The 19,172-nt window shown below is 39.4% G+C and overlaps 1 protein-coding gene across 24 annotated transcripts in view; it reads left to right on the top strand.

Annotated features, from left to right (window-relative positions):
* Positions 1–19,172, top strand: part of MIGA1 (mitoguardin 1) — an 89,673-nt gene that overhangs the window by 12,067 nt on the left and 58,434 nt on the right. For all 24 annotated transcript variants that reach the window (XR_014807923.1, XR_014807922.1, XR_014807927.1 and 21 more), the window contains 4 exons: positions 7,244–7,421; positions 9,463–9,599; positions 12,753–12,879; positions 18,768–18,901. Coding sequence is in view for 8 of the 24 variants with exons in the window: in XM_021096450.2 (XP_020952109.2) it covers positions 7,244–7,421; positions 9,463–9,599; positions 12,753–12,879; positions 18,768–18,901 (576 nt within the window). In the remaining 16 variants the exon portion in view is untranslated. The remainder of the gene's footprint in view (positions 1–7,243; positions 7,422–9,462; positions 9,600–12,752; positions 12,880–18,767; positions 18,902–19,172) is intronic.

The raw sequence follows: 19,172 nt of genomic DNA, 5'->3' as shown, positions 1-19,172 counted from the left end.
ATCTCTATGTCTCCTTTGGATAATCATCCGTTTAGATCCCCTGCCCATTTTTTGATGGAGTTATTTGTTTTTCTTGATATTGAGCTGTAGGAGGTGTTTATAAATTTTTGAGATTAATCGTCGCTTAATTTGCAAATATTTTCTCCCATTCTGTGGGTTGTCTTTTTGTTTTGTTTAGTGTTTCCTTTTATGTGCAGAAACTCTTAGGTTTAATTAAGTCCCATTTGTTTATTGTCATTGCTCTGGTAGGTGGATCTGAGAAGATAATGCTGTGGTTTATGTTGGAGAGTGTTTCGCCTATGTTTTCCTCTGAGTTTTGTAGTGTCTAGTCTTATATTTAGGTCTTTAATCCATTTTGAGTTTATTTTTGTGTATGGTGTTAGGAAGTGCTCTAATTTCATTCTTTTACATGTGGTTGTCCAGTTTTCCCAGCATCATTTGTTGAAGGGACTGTCTTTTCTCCATTGTATATTCTATATTGTAGCTTTATAATAAATTTTGAAATCAGGTAAGGTTAGTCTTTCAGCTTTGTTTTTCTTTTGAAAAATTGTTTTGACTATTCTAGATCATTTTCATCTCCATAGGAATTTTAAAAGTCAACTATTAGTTTTTACAGAAAAAAGAGCTTGCTAGGATTGTCTTTGGGATTTGTATTAAATCTGTTTATCAGTTTGGGCACAGTTGACATCTTTGAGTCTTTCATAAATGTTATATCTCTCCATATATTTAGGTTTTCTTTATTTTCCCTCGGCAGTGTTTGCTAGTTTTCAGGATACATGTTTTTCACATCTTTTGTCGGATTTATCCTTAAATTTTCATATTTTATAATATTATTGTAAACGATTTTTTTTTTTTTGGCTGCACTGGAGGCACGTGGAAGTTCCTGGGCCAGAGATTGAACCCTCATCACAGCAGCAACCTGAGCTGCTAGTGGCAATGCTGGATCCTTAACCCACTGTGCCATAAGAGAACTCCCTGTAAATGATATCTTTAAAATTTCACTTTTCAATTATTTTTTTACTCACATATGAAAATTGATTTTTGTATATTGATATAATATCCCACAACTTATTAAGTTCACTTAGTTCTAATAGCTTTTTGTAAGTTTCATGAGGTTTTTCTACATAGATGATTGTGTCATTTTGTTTGGTTTGTTTTGCTTTTTTAGGGCCACACCTTGACATATGGAAGTTCCCAGCCTAGGAGTCCAGTCAGAGCTATAGCTGCCTATGCCACAGCCACAAGCAATGCCAGGTCCAAGTGTCTGCAACCTACACCACAGCTTGTGGCAATACAGGATCCTTAACCCCTGAGCTGTGTCAGGGATTGAACCTGCATCCTCATGGATACTATGTTGGGTTCTAAACCCACTTAGCCACAGTGGGAATCTGATTGTATATCTGATTGTATATTTTTAAATGGTAATGAATAAATGTTTTTGTTAACGACTATTACATTATAAAGTTTATATTGGAGTTCCCATTGTGGCACAGTGGAAATGAACCCTGCTGGTATCCATGAGATTGTGGGTTCGATCCCCTGACCTCGCTCAATTGGTCAGGGATCCGGCATTGCATTGAGCTGTGGTGTAGGTCGCAGACTCTGCTCGGATATGGTGTTGCTGTGGCTGTGGCATAGGCAGCTATATCTCTGGTCGGACCCTTAGCCTGGGAACTTCCATATGTCTTAGTTGTGGCCCTAAAATTTTTTTTTAAATTATATAAAGTTTATATTCAATTTTTATTTTAAGAAATAGTTTTATTATAGAAAACTTTAAGCATATGCAAAACAGAATAGTTTAACGAACCTCTTTATATCTGACACCCAGCCTCAACTGTTATCAAAGCATGTTATTTCCTCTGTTTTCCTATCCATTTCTTTCTCCATCTGCCAGTGGATCCTTTTGAGGCAAATCCAGTACATCATATTATTTCATCTGTAAATGTTTCATTATATATCTCACTTCGTAAAGTAGAACTGCCAAAATAATATGTCCTTCCAAATAATAGTAATTCCTTAATATTATCAGTATTCAGTCAATTATTTATATTTCTTCTATTCTATGGATATTTTTTGTTAGCTTTTATTTTGTTTGATGGAATTGAAATAACCTTTAAATCTCTTAGGTATCTGTCAACTCTTAGATTGCTTTTATTTTTTAATTTTAATTATTAAATAAAAATTTTAAAGTAAAAAAATTTTGTTGAAGTGTAATTGATTTACAATATCATGTTAGCTTCTGGTGTGCAGCACAGCAATTCAGGTATATATTCTTTTTCAGAATGTTTTCCCTTATAGTTTAGTATAAAATATTGAGTATAGTTCCCTGTGCTATAAGAATTCTTTTAATCTGTAGCTTCACTCCTCATCTTTTTTTTTTTTTTTGCTTTTATTTTCTCTGTGGAAGTAACCATGTTCTTTATTGTGATAGGATAATCTTGATTATATTCTCTCTCCTCTGTACTTTTTATGAATTGATAGTTAGATCAGACTATCATTTAGATTCAGTTTGTTTGTAAAGCCAAGTTATAGGAAGTATGTAATGTCTGATTGATTTGCTTTTTGTGATATTAGCAGTGTTTGATAATTATTGCTAGATCTGCTAATTTAAGAGGTTGCAAAATGGTGACATCATTCTATATTTCCTTCTTAATTTTTTAGCTAAAATGTCTCTATAAAGAGAAACTTTCTGTCACTATATAGTTACCTTGGTACAGTCTGCATAGAAATGGCAGAATAATAATAATTATTATTTTTTTATTGACCAGATTGCAAAATAATGAAATGGCTTCCCTAGTATTCTTCAGAGCTGATCAAGGAGAGTTTCAAATTTTTTTTTTTTTTTTTTTTTTTTTTTTTTTTGCTTTTTAGGGCCGCGCCTGTGACATACAGAAGTTCCCATGCTAAGGGTTGAATCAGAGCCACAGCTGCCAGTCTGCACCACAGCCACAGCAACACAGATCTGAGCCACATCTGCGACCTACACCACAGCTCACAGCAATGCCAGATTCCCCACCCACTGAGAGAAGACAGGGATTGAACCCACATTCTCATGGATACAAGTTGGATTCGTTTCTGCTACACTACAATGGGAACTCCCCCGAAAATCATTTTGCTCTCACAGATTTAATTATAGATGATGGGTTAAACCATTACATTAATTTATCCCTATTTATGCTCAGATGAACTCATTTTTGGCAAGTGAGAGCCTATTCAAATTGGCTCCTTTGTGCTGAAGATACAGTCTTGAGGACAGCTTCCTTGCTGTCTAATGTGAGAAGATGTTACAAGCTCACCTCATACTTTTCATGCCCCATACCTGGAATCACCCATTTTAGTGTAAAATGATATTTAAAGACAGCAAACTGTGCACCATGGATCAATTCAATTTAATTGAACAGTTGTGCAAAGGAAACAATCTTAAAATTCTTCCAAAATTCACTGGTTTGAATCAATTGGAATTAGCAGCTGCATTGATACAGCCTTATTTTCTAAAAACTTTAAGTATAGATTCACGGGAAGTTGTAAAAATAGTACTGAGAAACACAATAATTTGTTCCCTTTTGTTGTGGTGTTCCATAGTATGTATATGGATATACCACAGTTTGTTAACCCTCACTTATTGAGGGACATTTTGATTGGTTCTAGGTTTTTTTTTTTTTTTTTTTTTTTTTTTTTTAATTTTTTTGGGCTTGCCTGCCTCATGTGAAACTTCCCAGGGCAAGGAATGGAACCTGTGCCTCAGCAGTAACCAAAGCTACAGCCGTGACAACACCCGAATCCTCAACCTGCTGAGCAAGGTTGTTTCCAGTTTTGATTATTATAAATAAAGCTGATATTAACACTTGTGTGTAAGCTTTGTGTGGGCATAAATTTTCATTTTTCTGGGATAAATGTTGAGGAATGTGACTACTGGGTCAAATAATGCGATGTTTATTTTTTATTTTTTTATGGCCACACCTGCAGCATATGGAAGTTCCCGGGCCAGGGATTGAACCCAAGCCGCAGCTCTGGCAGTGTTGGATCCTTTAACCCATTTTTCCCGGCTAGGGCTTGAAAAATAGTGCCTCTGTAGCACCCCATCTGCCTAACCCACTGTTACTCCAGATGTTTATTATTATTATTTTTTGGTCTTTTTCTGCTATTTCTTGGGCCGCTCCCGTGGCACATGGAGGTTCCCAGGCTAGGGGTTGAATCAGAGCTGCAGCCACCGGCCTAAGCCAGAGCCACAGCAACTCGGGATCCGAGCCGCGTCTGCAACCTACACCACGGCTCACGGCAACGCCGAATCGTTAACCCACTGAGCAAGGGCAGGGACCGAACCCGCAACTTCATAGTTCCTAGTCGGATTCGTTAACCACTGGCGCCACGACGGGAACTCCCAGATGTTTAATTTTTAAAGAAATCGTCAAACTGTTTTCCAAAGTGGCTGTCCCATTTTAAATTCCCACTAACAATATATGAAAAGTTGTTTTCATATCCTCACCAGGATTTGATATTGTCATTAAAAAAAAATGTTTTTTAGCTGATAGAATAGGTATGTCATAAGTCATAGTAGAGTGACAATGTTGGATCCTTAACCTGCTGCACTACCAGGGTAACTCCCCTTCTGTACTTATCATGTAGAACTATTCTGTAAGGGAGAGTTGTCCCTTCTTCCCCTTATTCCTTTACTCAGTTGTTGATTTTTATCAGTTTGGATATTTATTTTGTTTGTTGGTTTATAATCTAATACTGTTACTTACTTTGTTGCTCAGATTTTTCCATATTTGGTCGTTGGAAGCTCTTTTAGGTTGGTTCCTATGTCCTTTTGACACAGCTGACATACTGCCTTCTTTTTCTTTCTCTCCAGGTTCATTTTGTATTTTCTCTGTCTTGGTCCTGGAATTATCCACTTCTCTGGGGAGCTTTGGCAGTTTTTAGTCTCCATATTTAGTTCTGTTTAGTCTCTGGCAATTAGAAACTAATCTGGTTGCAAGGTGTGCACTATACTACTGGGACATTGCTATTTTAGGCCCTTTTAAGAAGCAGAGCTGGGAAATGTGTGAATGCATACTGATCAGTTTATTTACATATGACTATATTCTGAGTTTGTCTACCTGTATATATTAAAAAGCAAAACATGGGTTCATATTGATACTTCTTTTTAATTTTTATTTATTTATTTATTTTTTGTCTTTTGTCTTTTCTAGGGCCACACCCACGGCATATGGGGGTTCCCAGGCTTGAGGTCTAATCGGAGCTGTAGCTGCCGGCCTACACCACAGCCACAGCAATGCAGGATCTGAGTTGAATCTGTGACCTACACCACAGCTCACGTCAATGCGGATCTTTAACCCACTGGGCGAGGCCAGGGATCGAACCCACGTCCTCATTGTTCCTAGTCGGATTCGTTAACCACTGAGCCACAGTGGAAACTCTGGTTTTTTTTTTTTTTGTTTTTTTTTTTTGATACTTCTTTTTTAATCTGTTATGATTATATAATGGCTTTCTTTCTTTAATTTGTTATTATGGTAAAATGTATTGATTAGTTTTTGAATGTTGAACCAGATTTTAATTCCTAGGATATACTCCGCTTGGTCAATACATATTATGTATATATGTATACATATATGTATATTTATATATTGCTGGATTTGATTTGTTAATATCTTGTGAAGGATTTCTGCATCTATCACTGTTACTCCACAGTTTGTTGTTTTTTTGGTAATGTTTTTGGTTTTGATATTAAGAGTAATGCTGGCTTTATAAAATGATTGAGAGCTGTTCCTTCTTTGTAGGACTTGATATTTCTTCCTTAAATATTTGGTAGAATTTGTCTTTTCATTTTCTTCGTTAGAAGAGTTTAACTATATATTCAGTTTCTTTAGTAGGTATGTAAATATTCATTCTGTTTATCTCTTCCTGAAAGTTTTGTCTTTGATAGTTTCTCTTTTTCAAGGAATTATTCCATTTTATTAAGTTGTTGAAATTATAGGCATAGAGTTGTTCATTGTAATCATTTTTTATCTTTTTCGTACCTGTGAGGTCTGTGGTGATGGCCCCGCTTTCATTTCTGATTTTGGTAATATGTATCTTTTTCTTTCTTTTTTTGATCTGGCTGGCAGGAGGTTTAAGAGTTTTATTTTTTTAAAAAAAATAAACAGCTCTTGAATTCATTGAGTTGATTTTCCATTTCATTGATTTCTGTCTAGTCTTCACTACTTCCTAATTTTCTGCTTGCTTTAGAGTGGATTTGCTATTCTTTTCCTAATTTCTTTTTTGCTTTTTTTTTTTTTGCATTTTTAGGGCCGCCCCTGCGGCATATGGAGGTTCCCAGGCTAGGGGTCTACTTGGAGCTACAGCTGCTGGCCTATACCACAGCCACACAGGATCTGAGCCGCGTCTGCAACATACACCACAGCTCATGGCAATGCTGGATCCTTAACCCACTGAGTGAGGCTAGGGATCGAACCCGACACCTCATGGTTCTTGGTCAGGTTCGTTTCCACTGCACCATAATGGGAACTCCGTTCTTTTCCTATTTTCTTAAGGTCAAAGCTCTGATGACAGATTTGATACATTCCCTCTTTTTCTTTTTTCTTTTTTTTGGCCAGATTTTCAGATAGTTTGAAAAAAATTGGTTCATTTAAAAAGTCTGGTGTTCCTGTCATGGCGCAGCCGAAACAAATCCGACTAGGAACCATGAGGTTGTGGGTTCGATTCCTGGCTTAGCTCAGTGGGTTAAGGACCCGGCATTGCCATGAGCAGTGGTGTAGGTAGCAGATGCAGCTCAGATTCCATGTGGCTGTGGCTGTGGCATAGGCTGTCAGCAACAGCTCTGATTAGACCCCTAGCCTGGGAACATCCATATGCTGCGGGTGTGGCCCTGAAAAGACAAAAGACAAAAAAAAAAAAAAAAAGTCTGATTTAATCATTCCTGCATTTAAAAATCTTGCTATAATTCAGACAGAAGATTGAGTAGCATGAATTAATCATTAGTTGTTCAGCATATATTAATGAGGTTGAATTATTTTGTGCTCTTATGAATTTTTGGGTATTGTTTACCTGAGAACTTCAGAGCGGTAGATAATAAATTACTACATTTTTGTGAGTTTGTTTTTACGTTTCAAATTGGGCTAGCTGTCACTGAAAAAGGGAAATAAAATTATATTGGTAGTATTTAGAACTAGAATAATTTTAGTTCTTATGTCTGTTTTAAACAAATAAAAGACTTTTTTCAATCTAATTGAATCTTTTCTAGATCAAATTTTCACCAGTGGCTAAAAAATTATTTGTGGTAACTGCAGTTAGTGCTGTATCTGTAATTTTTCTGGCTCATCACTTTAAGAGAAGACGTGGAAAGAAAAAAGGAAAAATATTACCATGGGAACCAGAACACCTCATACTTGAATACACTAAAAGAACAGCATCAGACAAAGGTATGTAGAAAGAGCTTAATTAAGTCTATGAAGAAAATTTTATATGTAAATCACAATTGGAGTACAGTGATTTCAGTGTTTTAGTCTCCAAATTTTCTTTCCTTAATATTTAACTCACAAGTAATAGAGATTAATTTTAGAAAGATTAGAAATAAACATAAGCACCTAAAGAAATTAAAATCACTTGCAGTTCTACTACCCAGAAATAACTATATAATACTTTGGTGTGTATATATATATATATATCCATTTATGTTTGCATTTAAATATTGAAATATAAATTCATACCTTTTGTAATCCACTTTTAAAATAGTTAACATTATGTAAGAATTAAAAACAAAATTATGTAACAATGTGTTTCTAAGTCAGAAAGTATATCTCTATGCTGTCATTTTTTTTTTTTTTTTTTTTTTGCCACACCCATGGCATATGAATGTTCCCAAGTCAGGGATGGAACCCATGCTGCAGCAGGGATTCAAGCCACTGCAGTGATAACATGGGATCCTTAACCTGCTGTGCCACAAGGGAACTCACTATGCTATCATTTTTAATATGTATTTGGTGTTAATTTAGTGTACAAATGTACTCTATTTAAGCAGTTCCCTCTTGTTTTTTTTAGGTTGTTTTTCTTGTTTTGCACATATTTATCTGATTATTTCCTAAGTATATATAAGGTTCTAGAAGTAAAGCTGCTGGCCTTTAAAGGATCTGTAGGTTGAAGTTCCCGTCGTGGCTCAGTGGGTAACGAATCCAACTAGGAACCATGGGGTTGTGGGTTTGATCCCTGGCCTTGCTCAGCGGATTAAGGATCCGGTGTTGCCATGAGCTGTGGTGTAGGTTGCAGATGCAGCTTGGATCCCACGTTGCTGTGGCTCTGGTGTGGGCTAGTGGCTACAGCTCCAATTAGACCCCTAGCCTGGAAATCTCCATATGCCTCGGAAGCGGCCCAGGAAAAGGCAAAAAGACAAATAAATAAATAAAATTAAATAACAAAAAAATAAAAAAATAAAATAACAAAAAAAAAGGATCTGTAGGTTTTGTTATGTGGTGCATGTTATCAAGTTGTATCAATAAAAATAATTTGAGAATATTGGATTTTTTGTTTTTTTGAATTTTGTGCCAGGTATAGTGGCTATTACAGCAATAATGATGCCTCTCAATTACTGAGGTTTATAGATCTTAGGTGCAGTACTACATAGTATGTATTTACTGTGTTAATTTAACCCTTATAATAATCCAATGAATTAGAACTATAATCCTATGTTATTGTTCCCACTTTATACATTAAGAAAATTGAGACATGGAAAAGTTATGTAAGTAACTGCTCAAGTTCATATAAGTAGTAAGTGCAGGACTTTTAATTGAGGAATGTCTTAACTGCTCTATTAAGGTCAACTAAGACATAGTGTCTGCTCTGGATATTAGGGTAGGTGATTAGGGGAGACGGACATATAAAAGACTAATTACAATACAGTGTAATGTGGATAAAATTTAGATGTAATCAGGAGAGAAATGCTTATATCTTGTTATAATTTGAGGCTTTTTAGTTGCAGCATGTGAAAATTCCTGGGCCAGGGATCGAACCTGAGCCACAGCTATGACCCAAGCACAGCAGTGACAATACTGGGTTCTTAACCACGCAACCAGGGAACTCTGTGGCCAGTATTTTTACACTGATTACAGTAGACCCTCAAATACCACATTGATTAATTAGATGAATGTTTTAATCTTTATTTCAGTAGCAGATTTTAGCAGTGTTAAAAACATTATGTAGGATTTCCCTACATAATGGCTCGAGTCACTGTAGTGGGGCTGGTTCATTCCCTGGCTTGGGAACTTTTGCATGCCACAGGCACAGCTTAAAAATAAAACATATCATTATTTAGGGAGATGCAGATCTTAGTAATGGCATACATGTAATAATTTGCTATGGGGAAATTGTCTTAAAATTGCCCTCTGAATGAATGTATAAAGTTTGAAATTTTACTTGAAATTTATTGGAGTTATTGATACTTTAAATGTTTATATGTTTGTTTGGTAGGTTCAAGTTGTTCCAGTAGCAGACAGAATTTGACATTATCTTTAAGTTCTGCCAAAGACAAAGGATCTCAGTCTTGTAACTATGCCAATGGAGGACTCTTCAGTAAATACTCAGGTTCTGCACAGAGTTTAGCCTCTGTAAGTAAAGAAAATATTTTATTAATTTTTTCTTTTACTTTTATTTGTATATCTATTGTTATCTATTGATTTAAAAATCATACAATTAGCTAACTCATCATATAGAAAGAACCTTAAGAAATCTGGTTGATCCTGTTTTCTTCAGGCAAGTAAAGTTGTCCTTTTGCTAAATATTCAGCCAGCTTTGTTCCAGGTTTTTTTGAATTAAGTGGTATGGTCCCTTGGGGTCCTGTGAAGATGAGGTTGGTATGGAAGTTTCAAAACTAAATATTCTACAAAAAGCTGGAAGATGCCGCCAGTCATGGTTCTAGGTCACAAAAATCACATGACGGACCTGCTTATGTAACAATGTTTGGCTTGCTGAAGCCAAATATGAAATTCCTCACTTCTCTATTTACAGCATTAATATAGTATTGATTGGCAGGTGAGGAATGAAGTTAATATTTGTTTAAATCTATTGTAGTTTTAAAATTATTTTTAAAAATAGATATGATATGCATTTCCTGCTGAATAAAGAAGAGGCAAAAAATGTACACTGAAGAATATACTCTTTTTTTTGTTTTTGTTTTTGTTTTTGTTTTTGGTCTTTTTGCTATTTCTTGGGCCGCTCCCGCGGCATATGGAGATTCCCAGGCTAGGGGTCCAATCGGAGCTGTAGCCACCGGCCTACGCCAGAGCCACAGCAACGCGAGATCCGAGCCGCGTCTGCAACCTACACCACAGCTCACGGCAACGCCGGATCGTTAACCCACTGAGCAAGGGCAGGGACCGAACCCACAACCTCATGGTTCCTAGTCGGATTCGTTAACCACTGCGCCAGGACGGGAACTCCTGAAGAATATACTCTTAATCCTCTCAGTTGCCCTCCTTAGAGATGAACACTGACAGTTTCTTATGTGTTTACTTCCAGGGAGAATATGCTGCTACCATCATATATATTCATTAAAAAAAATAGTTTATAGGAAGTTCCCATTGCGGCTCAGTGGATTGAGAACCCGACTAGTATCCACTGAATGTGGGTTCGATCCTTGGCCTCACTCAGTGGGTTAAGGATCCAGTGTTGATGCAAGCTGTGGTGTAGGTCTCAGATTTGGCTAGGATCTGGTGTGGTTGTGGCTGTGGTGTAGGCTGGCAGCTGCAGCTCTGCTTTGATCCCTTGCTTAGGGAAACTCCATTTGCCTCAGATTCAGCCTTGGAAAGAAAAAAAGTGGGAGTTCCCACTGTTGCTCAGTGGTTAGCGAACCTGACTAGCATCCGTGAGGACTTGAGCTTGATCCTTGGCCTCTCTCAGTGGGTTAAGGATCCAGTGTTGCGTGAACTGTGGTGTAGGTCGCAGACTCCGGCTCGGATCCCACATGGCTCTGGCTCTGGTGTTGGCTGGCAGTTACAGTTCTGATTGGACCCCTAGCCTGGGAACCTCTATATGCCACAGATGCAGTCCTAAAAGACAAAAGGACCAAAAAGAGAAAAAAGTATAGTTTATAGAGCACCATAATCTGTTCTGTTACTTCTATATTTTGTTGGAATATATATGCTCCATTCTTTCTTTCTTTCTTTTTTTTTTTTTTAATGGCTTCACTCAAAGCACGTGGATCAGACCACAGCAGTGACAATACTACATCCTTAACCCACTGAACCACAAGGAAATTCCTTAGCTGCTCCATTCTTAAATGCTTAAAAATATACCAAATTTTAAAAGGCTCTTCTGTGGTAGGAACCTGGGTCCAAGGCATGCAGACTTTTAGCTCCTTTGAGAAAGTGAGCAGAATAATGAAGTACATTCTTCTTCTATCATCTGGTCTTGCTCGGTGTCAGAGAAGTACCTGTTCTGAGTTTTCTCCGCTGAACATTGAAGCTGTTCTTGACTAGGATAGAGAAAAGGAGTTTCATGATAATAGTATAAGAAGTCTTTGGAATCACTTTTTTTTTTTTTTGTCCTTTTTAGGGCTGCACTTGCAGCATATGGAGGTTCCCAGGCCAGGGGTCTAATTGGAGCTGTAGCCACCAGCCTACATCACAGCCACAGCAACACCAGATCTAAGCCACCGGCCTACGCCAGAGCCACAGCAACGAGGGATCCGAGCCGCGTCTGCAACCTACACCACAGCTCACGGCAACGCTGGATCCTCAACCCACTGATCGAGGCCAGGAATAGAACTTGCAACCTCATGGTTCCTAGTCGGATTCGTTTCCGCTGCGCCATGATGGGAACGCCCCTAGAATCACTTTTCTGTATGTATCTTAGCTGACCTAGACATTCCACCGCCATGGCTGGGAACCCAAATTTCTGTCTCTTCATGAGTGCCTAAATGAAGTTTATCACAACAGGAGTGGAAAAGGAGAGGATGGGTCCACAAACTTGGCAACTGGATATGAGAGATGTGGGAAGAGAAGTTAAATATGACTTCTTGTTATCTAGTTTAAGAAATTATGGAGGTAAAAGGACTCTCAGTGAACTTGGGAGGAGGAAGAGTTCGTGTTGTGGAAAGATGTTGGGATGCCAGCAAAGAGCCAGGTGGAGTCACCAAATAGGCAGGTGGAAATGTGGGCTTAGATTTCTCAAACGAGGACAAAAGTGAAGTTCAAGATGTGGGGGGGTCATTTGCATAATGGTGGCAGAACTGATTGGCTTGGTGGACCTTGCTAGAGAAGGAAGGGTGGTAGAGGCATTTCCATTTTTGTTATTTAGCAGAGAATCAGCATTGTCCTAAGGTCTAAAAGGAAAACAAGCTGGTTACCCAGATTAAAGTAGGTGCAGGTAAAATTTGTAAGTAAATAACGAAACATAACTGCCTCATTTTGGATGGAAATGATTTATGTTCAAAATACTGTTCTACTTGTACATTTTTGGGCAAACAAGGCTTCGGAATACTTAGGTTCCTATGACTCCTAAATTTGATAGAATATAATCAGATTTATTTCTTCAGGTAGAAAGAAATTACATGGATTGTTTAACCAGGACTAGGATTTATATAAATAATTTGTAATATGAAAGATCATAAAATACTATTACAAAAGATTTTTTTTTCTGATTTAGGATTTTTTAATATTAAAAATATTTTTTGTTATTTTTTTAAACAGTTATTTCCCCCAAAATATATATTTTTTAAACAAAAGAGATTTTGAAGTAACATCTGTCCATCTTAATTTTAGGTCCAGAGTGTCAATTCTTGTCATAGCTGTGCTTGTGGCAATTCTAACTCCTGGGACAAAGCAGATGAAGATGATATTAAACTTGTTAATATCCCTGTGACCACTCCTGAGAACTTATACTTGATGGGTAAGAATAACATAATAAAGTTTTAAGATGCTGTACTCACATTTAATGTGAAACTGAAGAACAATGAATTGTTCTAAGGGAAGCAACTATAATTCTGAAATGTTCTTATATCTGTTGAATCTAGTCTATATAACATTACATGTTATATTAGTTTCCTGAGGCTGCTGTGCAAATTACTACAAACTTGGTGGCTCAAAACAACAGAAATATATTGCAGAGTTCTGGAGGCCCGAGGTCCGAAGTTGTTATCATTGGGCCGAAATCAAGATGTCATTTGGGGAGTTCCCGTCGTGGCTCAGCGGAAATGAAACTGACTAGTAACCATGAGGACACAGGTTCAATACCTGGCCTCACCCAGCGGGTTAAGGATCTGGCGTTGCCATGAGCTGTGATGTAGGTCGCATATTCAGCTTGGATCTGGCATTGCTGTGGCTGTGGCATAGGCCAGCAGCTACAGCTCTGATTCAGCCCCTAGCCTGGGAACTTCCATATGCTGTGGATGCAGCCCTAAAAAGACAAAAAAGATGTCTTTTGGGTCATGCTCCCTCTGGAGGCTTGGAGAAGAATTTTTTTTTTTTCTTTTCTTTTTAGGGCTGCACCCACAGTATATGGAAGTTCCCAGGCTAGGGTCTAATCAGAAGTGTAGCTCTGCCCTACACCACAGCCACAGCAATGCCAGATCTTTAACCCACTGAGGCCAGGAATCGAAACCCACATCCTCATGGATACTAGTCGGGTTCGTTACTGCTGAGCCATGATGGGAACTCCATTGGAGAAGAATTCTTTCCTTGCCACTTCCAGTTTGTGGTGGCTTTAGGTTTGTGGTCATTCAACTCCAGTCTCTGCCTTGCTGTTTTCTGTGTATCAGATCTCCCTCTGCCCCCCCCCCTTTCTTTTTTTTTTTCATTAGTTTATGTCTTATTAACCAGTATACAGTTATGTGTCTTCTGGTTTGTTGAAACAATAGGTCAGACAGGCGTTCCCGTCGTGGCTCAGTGGTTATGGAATCTGACTAGGAACCATGAGGTTTCGGGTTTGATCCCTGGCCTTGCTCAGTAGGTTAAGGATCCGGCGTTGCTGTGAGCTGTGGTGTAGGTCTCAGACGTGGCTCGGGTCCTGTGTTGCTGTGGCTCTGGTGTAGGCCAGCAGCTACAGCTCTGATTTGACCCCTAGCCTGGGAATCTCCATATGCCATGGGTGCGGCCCAAGAAAAGGCAAAAAGACAAAAAAAAAAAAAAAAAGTAGGTCAGACAATATTTGCCACAATAATGTTTGTGAAAGTGGCTGGCCATAAAAACTCCAGCACCACATTTATATGAAGGGCACTCCTGGTAGTTCCCTTCATGGCTCAGGGAAAACAATCTGACTATTATCCATGAGGACGCAGGTTCAATCCTTGGCCTCTCTCAGTGCGTTAAGAATCTGGTGTTGCTCTAAGCTGTGCTGTAGGTCACAGATGCATCTCGGATCCCATGTTGCTGTGGCTGTGGTCTTGGCCCGCAGCTGTAGCTCTGATTTAGCCCCGACCCTGGGAACCTCCATATACTGCAAGTGTGGCCCTAAAAGACAAAACCAAAAACACAGGGTACTCCTGACAAAGACAACTGATTTTGCCGTTCTTTATACACCTCATAGTATTTCAGCTTAACCATCTGTTTCTTACGCTTGTTCTTCTTGGGAGTGGTGTAAGACTTCTCCTTTTTGTTAGCACTACCACAAAGTCTCAGTGTAAGATGAAGAGTGGACTCCTTTTGAATGTTATAGTCAAAGTACGTCCCTCTTCCAGTTGCTTGCCAGCAAAGATCAGTCTTTTTTTTTTTTTTTTTTTTTTTTTGTCTTTTTGCCCTTGCTAGGGCTGCTCCTGAGGCATATGGAGGTTCCCAGGCTAGGGGTCCAATCGGAGCTGTAGGCACCAGCTTTCGCTAGAGCCACAGCAACGTGGGATCCGAGCCGCATCTGCAACCTACACCACAGCTCACGGCAACGCCGGATCCTTAACCCACTGAGCAAGGGCAGGAATTGAACCCGCAACCTCATGGTTCCTAGTCGGATTCGTTAACCACTGCGCCACGAGGGGAACTCCCAAGATCAGTCTTTGCTGGTCAGGAGAAATTCATTCCTGGATCTTGGCCTTTACATTTTCTGTGTATCCAAGGGTTCGACCTTGACGGTGCTGGTCTTCTCCGTCAGGATCTTCACGAAAATCTGTATCTTGGCAGCGGTTCCACTGCAGAAAAAAAAACCTGCCTCTCTTTTATAAGGATGGTTGTGATTGGCTCTAGAGCTCACTAGGTAATTTAGGATAATCTCCCCATATTAAGAGTCTTAATTTAATCACATCGCAAAGTTCTTTTATGGTAACAGTTATAAATTCCAGAGACTGGGGTCTGGTATCTTTGGGTGGTCATTATCCAGTCAGTCATACTCACTTAAACTAATTTGTTAACTTTTATCTAATGAGTATATTAGAATCCACTTTAGTCTTTTATCTAGCTATCATTTGTAATCTTCCTATGTCTAGAAAAGATTTTAAATAGAAAGAGACCAGTGTTTACAACTAGACCATGAGCATGTCGAGAAAGTCTCACTAGAGCCGAGGAGGAGAACCAGAGACCTCATCCCAAATCAGATTCAAATCCTTTTTTAAATCCTTTCCTCTGTTCTTCTCTATTTCAGGCTATATTCCTTTTTAATGAAAATGCATACTAACTGAAAAAAACAATCTTTTTTCTCCCTTTTTTTTGGCTGCCCCTTGGCATATGGAGTTCCTAGGGATCAGATCCGAGCCACAGTTGTGACCTAGGCGGCAACTGCGGCAACTCCACCGTGCCAGGCCAGGGATCGAACCCAGCATTCCCAAGACCCTGCTGATCCCATCCTGTGGTACTGCAGCGGGAATGCTAAAACCAAAAAAATTTTGATGTGGCCCTGGCCAGTGAGCAGTAAGGGGATGATGAGTTGGCAGAAGGACCGTATGCCTCTGAGTGCTTTGCCACACTCTGCAGTAGTTAAAGACTACATTTGGGAGTTCCCGTCGTGGCGCAGTGGTTAATGAATCCGACTAGGAACCATGAGGTTGCGGGTTCGGTCCCTGTCCTTGCTCAGTGGGTTGATCCGGCGTTGCCGTGAGCTGTGGTGTAGGTTGCAGACGCGGCTCGGATCCCGTGTTGCTGTGGCTCTGGCGCAGGCCGGTGGCTACAGCTCCGATTGGACCCCTAGCCTGGGAACCTCCATATGCCATGGGAGCGGCCCAAGAAATAGCAACAACAACAAAAAAGACAAAAAAAAAAAAAAAAAGACTACATTTGCAGTGGTCTCACAGGAGGTATTCCAGCCTGTGGGGAAAGATGTAAAAGCTCTTCTGTTATCTTTTCCAAAGACTTCTGAGAATTAAGCTTACGGTGCTTCCAGATTAACTATGCCTAGTAATCCTACATACAACTTTTGTAGGACTATTGAGAGTTAAGATTGATGATAAATAGAGCAAAACCAGAGAAGCCTCAGGGAGTCTCAGTGTCATAGAATTAGGATCGGTGGGAGCTCTTGTTTCAATTCCCACCTATTGTTACTGTTTCCTTTATAGTATTGTTGACATAAAAAAACATATTGGGAGTTCCCGTCGTGGCGCAGTGGTTAACGAATCCGGAACCATGAGGAACCATGAGGTTGCGGTTTGATCCTTGGCCTTGCTCAGTGGGTTAAGGATCCGGCGTTGCCCTGAGCTGACGAGGTTGCAGACGAGGCTTGGATCCCGCGTTGCTGTGGCTCTGGTGTAGGCTGGCAGCTACAGCTCCGATTAGACCCCTAGCCTGGGAACCTCCATGTGCCATGGGAGCGGCCCAAGAAATGGCAAAAAGACCAAAAAAAAAAAAAAAAATTGGTAACATTTGAATTCTTGTTACACAGTGGCAGATAAGTGAGTGTATAAGCCATGTTCTGCTGTGAGGTAAGACACAGTATATCCTGAGAGGCAACTTTATTATCTTTGGACAGCTCTGCTGCTAGAGAATTCTTTCTTATATTTAGTCAAAACAATTAGGTGGATACAGAGTGGATGAAGTGAGAAAAGGATGAAGGATTTAGAATTAAATAGCTAGGGAAAAGGAAGTCTTTTAAGTGTGTACATTTTTTAGAAGGAAGATTCAGGCAATGATTCTTCGCTACAGAAAATTAAGCAAGAAGGAAAGGCCTCCATTTCATTTAAAGAACATCTTATTTCTTTAGAGTTGTAGGTTCTCCAGATAATTGAAGAGATGATTTTATTTATTTATTTATTTTTGTCTTTTTGCCTTTTCTTGGGCTGCTCCCGCGGCATATGGAGGTTCCCAGGCTAGGGGTCGAATCGGAGCTGTAGCCACCGGCCTACGCCAGTGCCACAGCAACGTGGGATCCGAGCCATGTCTGCGACCTACACCACAGCTCATGGCAATGCCGGATCGTTAACCCACTGAGCAAGGACAGGGACCGAACCCTCAACCTCATGGTTCCTAGTCGGATTCGTTAACCACTGTGCCACGACGGGAACTCCTGAAGAGATGATTTTTGAGGACAAGTTTTCTCTAAATATCATACCTTAATGTCTTAAGAATGACTTGGTCAGAATCTTAAGCAGCTTTTAAAGATCTTTTACTTTTCCATGTCTAGAAAAGTTGAGATTTTGAAATATTTTGGTTTTGTTCGAAGTACATAATTATTTTTGTAAGCCTTTTTCTTAACTTGGAGAAATATTTACCTGTATTCCCATAGAAGCAGTGATAAGAAATTCCTGCTTGGACTGTAAACACTTTATGGGTTCTTACATGTTTTTAAACCTGGCCCAGCACTTTATCCATCCAATTTTAGTATGTGTGCTGTCAAAGTGAGCACAACACCAGCAAGTTGGTGTCATGGTGGTTTAAGATACTGTTTTGGTGGAGAAAAAGATGGAAGACTTTTTTCTAGACTTCCACGCTATCTTCTTAGCTTTACTCTCTCCTTCTGAGAACCCCTTATAAACCTGATAGTTTTGTAGTTTCTTATCAACCAGTTTCTATTTGCCCATCAGTTTTCTTTTTAAATTGGTTTTTGTTTGTTTGTTTGTTTGTTTTTGACCTGTGCCAGCAGCATGTAGAAGTTCCCAGACCAGGGATTGAACCCACGCCACAGCAGTGGCAACATCGAGTCCTTAACTGCTAGGCCACTAGAGAACCCTGATTAGAGTGATATTTTGCAATAGTCATGTGATAAAAATTAGCCATTATTATTGGGACTTTTGATGATACTGTTTTAGAAAAATTTCACATACCATAAACATTTAAGTTACTTTTTTTTGGCTCTTTTTTAGGGCCGTAGGTGTGGCATATGGACATTCCCTGGTTAGGGGTTGAATCGGAGCTACCTCTGCTAGCCACAGGCATAGTATTGTGGGATCTGAGCCTCGTCTTCAGCCTACACCACAGCCCTCAGCAACAGGGCTTGGGGTTGAATCGGAGCTGCAGTTGCCAGCCTATACCCCACAGTCACAGCAATGCGGCCTACACCACAGCTCATGGCAACACTGGATCCTTGACCCACTGAGTGAGACCAGGGGCAAAACCTGCATTCTCATGGATACTAGTCAGATTGATTTCTGCTGTGCCACAATGGGAACTCCCAAGTTACATTTTTCTAAAAAGGGAAAACATATTGGTCATTTCTCTTATTGTTGGCTGACTAGAACTGTAGACCAGGAATACATTGGGAATTAAGATTCTACCCTGAAATGATGTGACAATAAAATTATTAGTGCCCAAATCATAGTCACACTGTGCTATTGGTGTTAACTGTATGGTGTTAACTTCAGACCCAAGGTGATTTTTCTCCTGGCATTGATTTCACTTATTTAAAATTCTTCTGTTCTTAATCTCTAGGTATGGAATTGTTTGAAGAGGCATTGCGTCGATGGGAACAAGCTCTAACCTTTCGAAATAGACAGGCTGAAGATGAAGCCTATAGTTCTATTAAGTTGGGTGCAGGAGATGCCATTGCTGAAGAAAGTGTAGATGTGAGTGTGATTTATTTGGGAATGATCTTCATAATATGGGAAGAATTAAATTTTTTTTTTTTCTTTTGTCTTTTGTCTTTTTAGGGCCACACCCACAGCATATGGAGGTTCCCAAGCTAGGGGTCAAATCAGAGCTGCAGTTGCTGGCCTATGCACAGCCACAGCAATGCCAGATCTGAGCCACGTCTGTGATCACACCACAGCTCATGGAAACCCTGGATCCTTAACCCACTGATCGAGGTCAGGGATCGAACCCGCATCCTTATGGATG

This window comes from Sus scrofa, chromosome 6, assembly GCF_054392235.1.
Source record: "Sus scrofa isolate SSC_HxYL_T2T_F1_AM1 chromosome 6, Sscrofa_HxYL_maternal_Yorkshire_Landrace_v2.0, whole genome shotgun sequence".
Lineage (NCBI taxonomy): Eukaryota > Metazoa > Chordata > Mammalia > Artiodactyla > Suidae > Sus > Sus scrofa.
Note: the sequence above shows the minus strand (reverse complement) of the source record. Positions and strands in the feature narration are given on the sequence as shown.